This window comes from Bison bison, unplaced genomic scaffold, assembly GCF_000754665.1.
Source record: "Bison bison bison isolate TAMUID 2011002044 unplaced genomic scaffold, Bison_UMD1.0 scf7180017864135, whole genome shotgun sequence".
In the NCBI taxonomy this organism is placed as follows: domain Eukaryota; kingdom Metazoa; phylum Chordata; class Mammalia; order Artiodactyla; family Bovidae; genus Bison; species Bison bison.
In genome coordinates, this window is record NW_011494707.1 from 1,580,324 (window position 1) to 1,581,224 (window position 901).

Below are 901 nucleotides of genomic sequence, written 5' to 3' on the forward strand. Positions count from 1 at the left end.
TTAGATGCAATCTCAAAAATGACAGAATGATCTCTGTTCGTTTCCAAGGCAAACCATTCAATATCACAGTAATCCAAGTCTATAACAGCATAGCCACAATGAAATTTCCACATCATTAATTTATTAAATTATTTTTTTCAGTGCCTGGCTCAGCAATCTTTTATTTTACATTAAAATATAACCTTGTTATATTTTAATTCAGCCATGTAGTTGAAATAATTGTTCTCATATTTCACTTTAGGAACAAACCATGTGGGCTTGCCTAGCTGCTATGGCAGTTGCTAATCAAGATATGACTACTGCAGAAATAGCCTACGCAGCAATCGGTGAAGTAAATAGTGTTTACTTATGTTTATGTGTTTTTGTATGTTTGTGTGTATGTGTGTGTGTTTAGCTGTAATTTGTTACTATATACTTCAAATATTTTTCTTTCTTTTTTAGATTGATAAAGTTCAATATATCAATTCTATAAAAAATCTTCCATCTAAAGAATCAAAAATGGCCCACATATTAATGTTTAGTGGGAACATACAGGAGGCTGAAATTGTTCTTCTTCAGGCTGGCCTTGTTTATCAAGCAATTCAGATCAATATTAATCTCTACAACTGGGAAAGGTAATTAAAATTTTTTCATCAATTCCAAAACCTGACTGATCTTAATGTATTCTTCTATCTACCACTTAGTAAATTACATTTTCCATTGTACTTAAGAGTTTCCTGATATCATATAAAAATTTATTCACATTTATATTTGTGAGTCAGTTCAGTCCTTCAGTTGTGTCTGGCTCTTTGCAATCCCATGGACTGCAGCATGCCAGGCTTCCCTCTCCATCACCAACTCCCAGAACTTGCTCAAACCCATGCCCACTGAGTTGGTGATGCCATGCAACCATCTCATCCTC

At 34.0% G+C, this 901-nt stretch overlaps 1 protein-coding gene across 1 annotated transcript in view; it reads left to right on the top strand.

Moving 5' to 3' along the window:
* Positions 1-901, top strand: part of IFT80 (intraflagellar transport 80) — a 131,129-nt gene that overhangs the window by 104,698 nt on the left and 25,530 nt on the right. The window contains exons 17-18 of the mRNA XM_010839846.1: positions 242-331; positions 442-614. Coding sequence (XP_010838148.1) covers positions 242-331; positions 442-614 — 263 coding nt within the window. The remainder of the gene's footprint in view (positions 1-241; positions 332-441; positions 615-901) is intronic.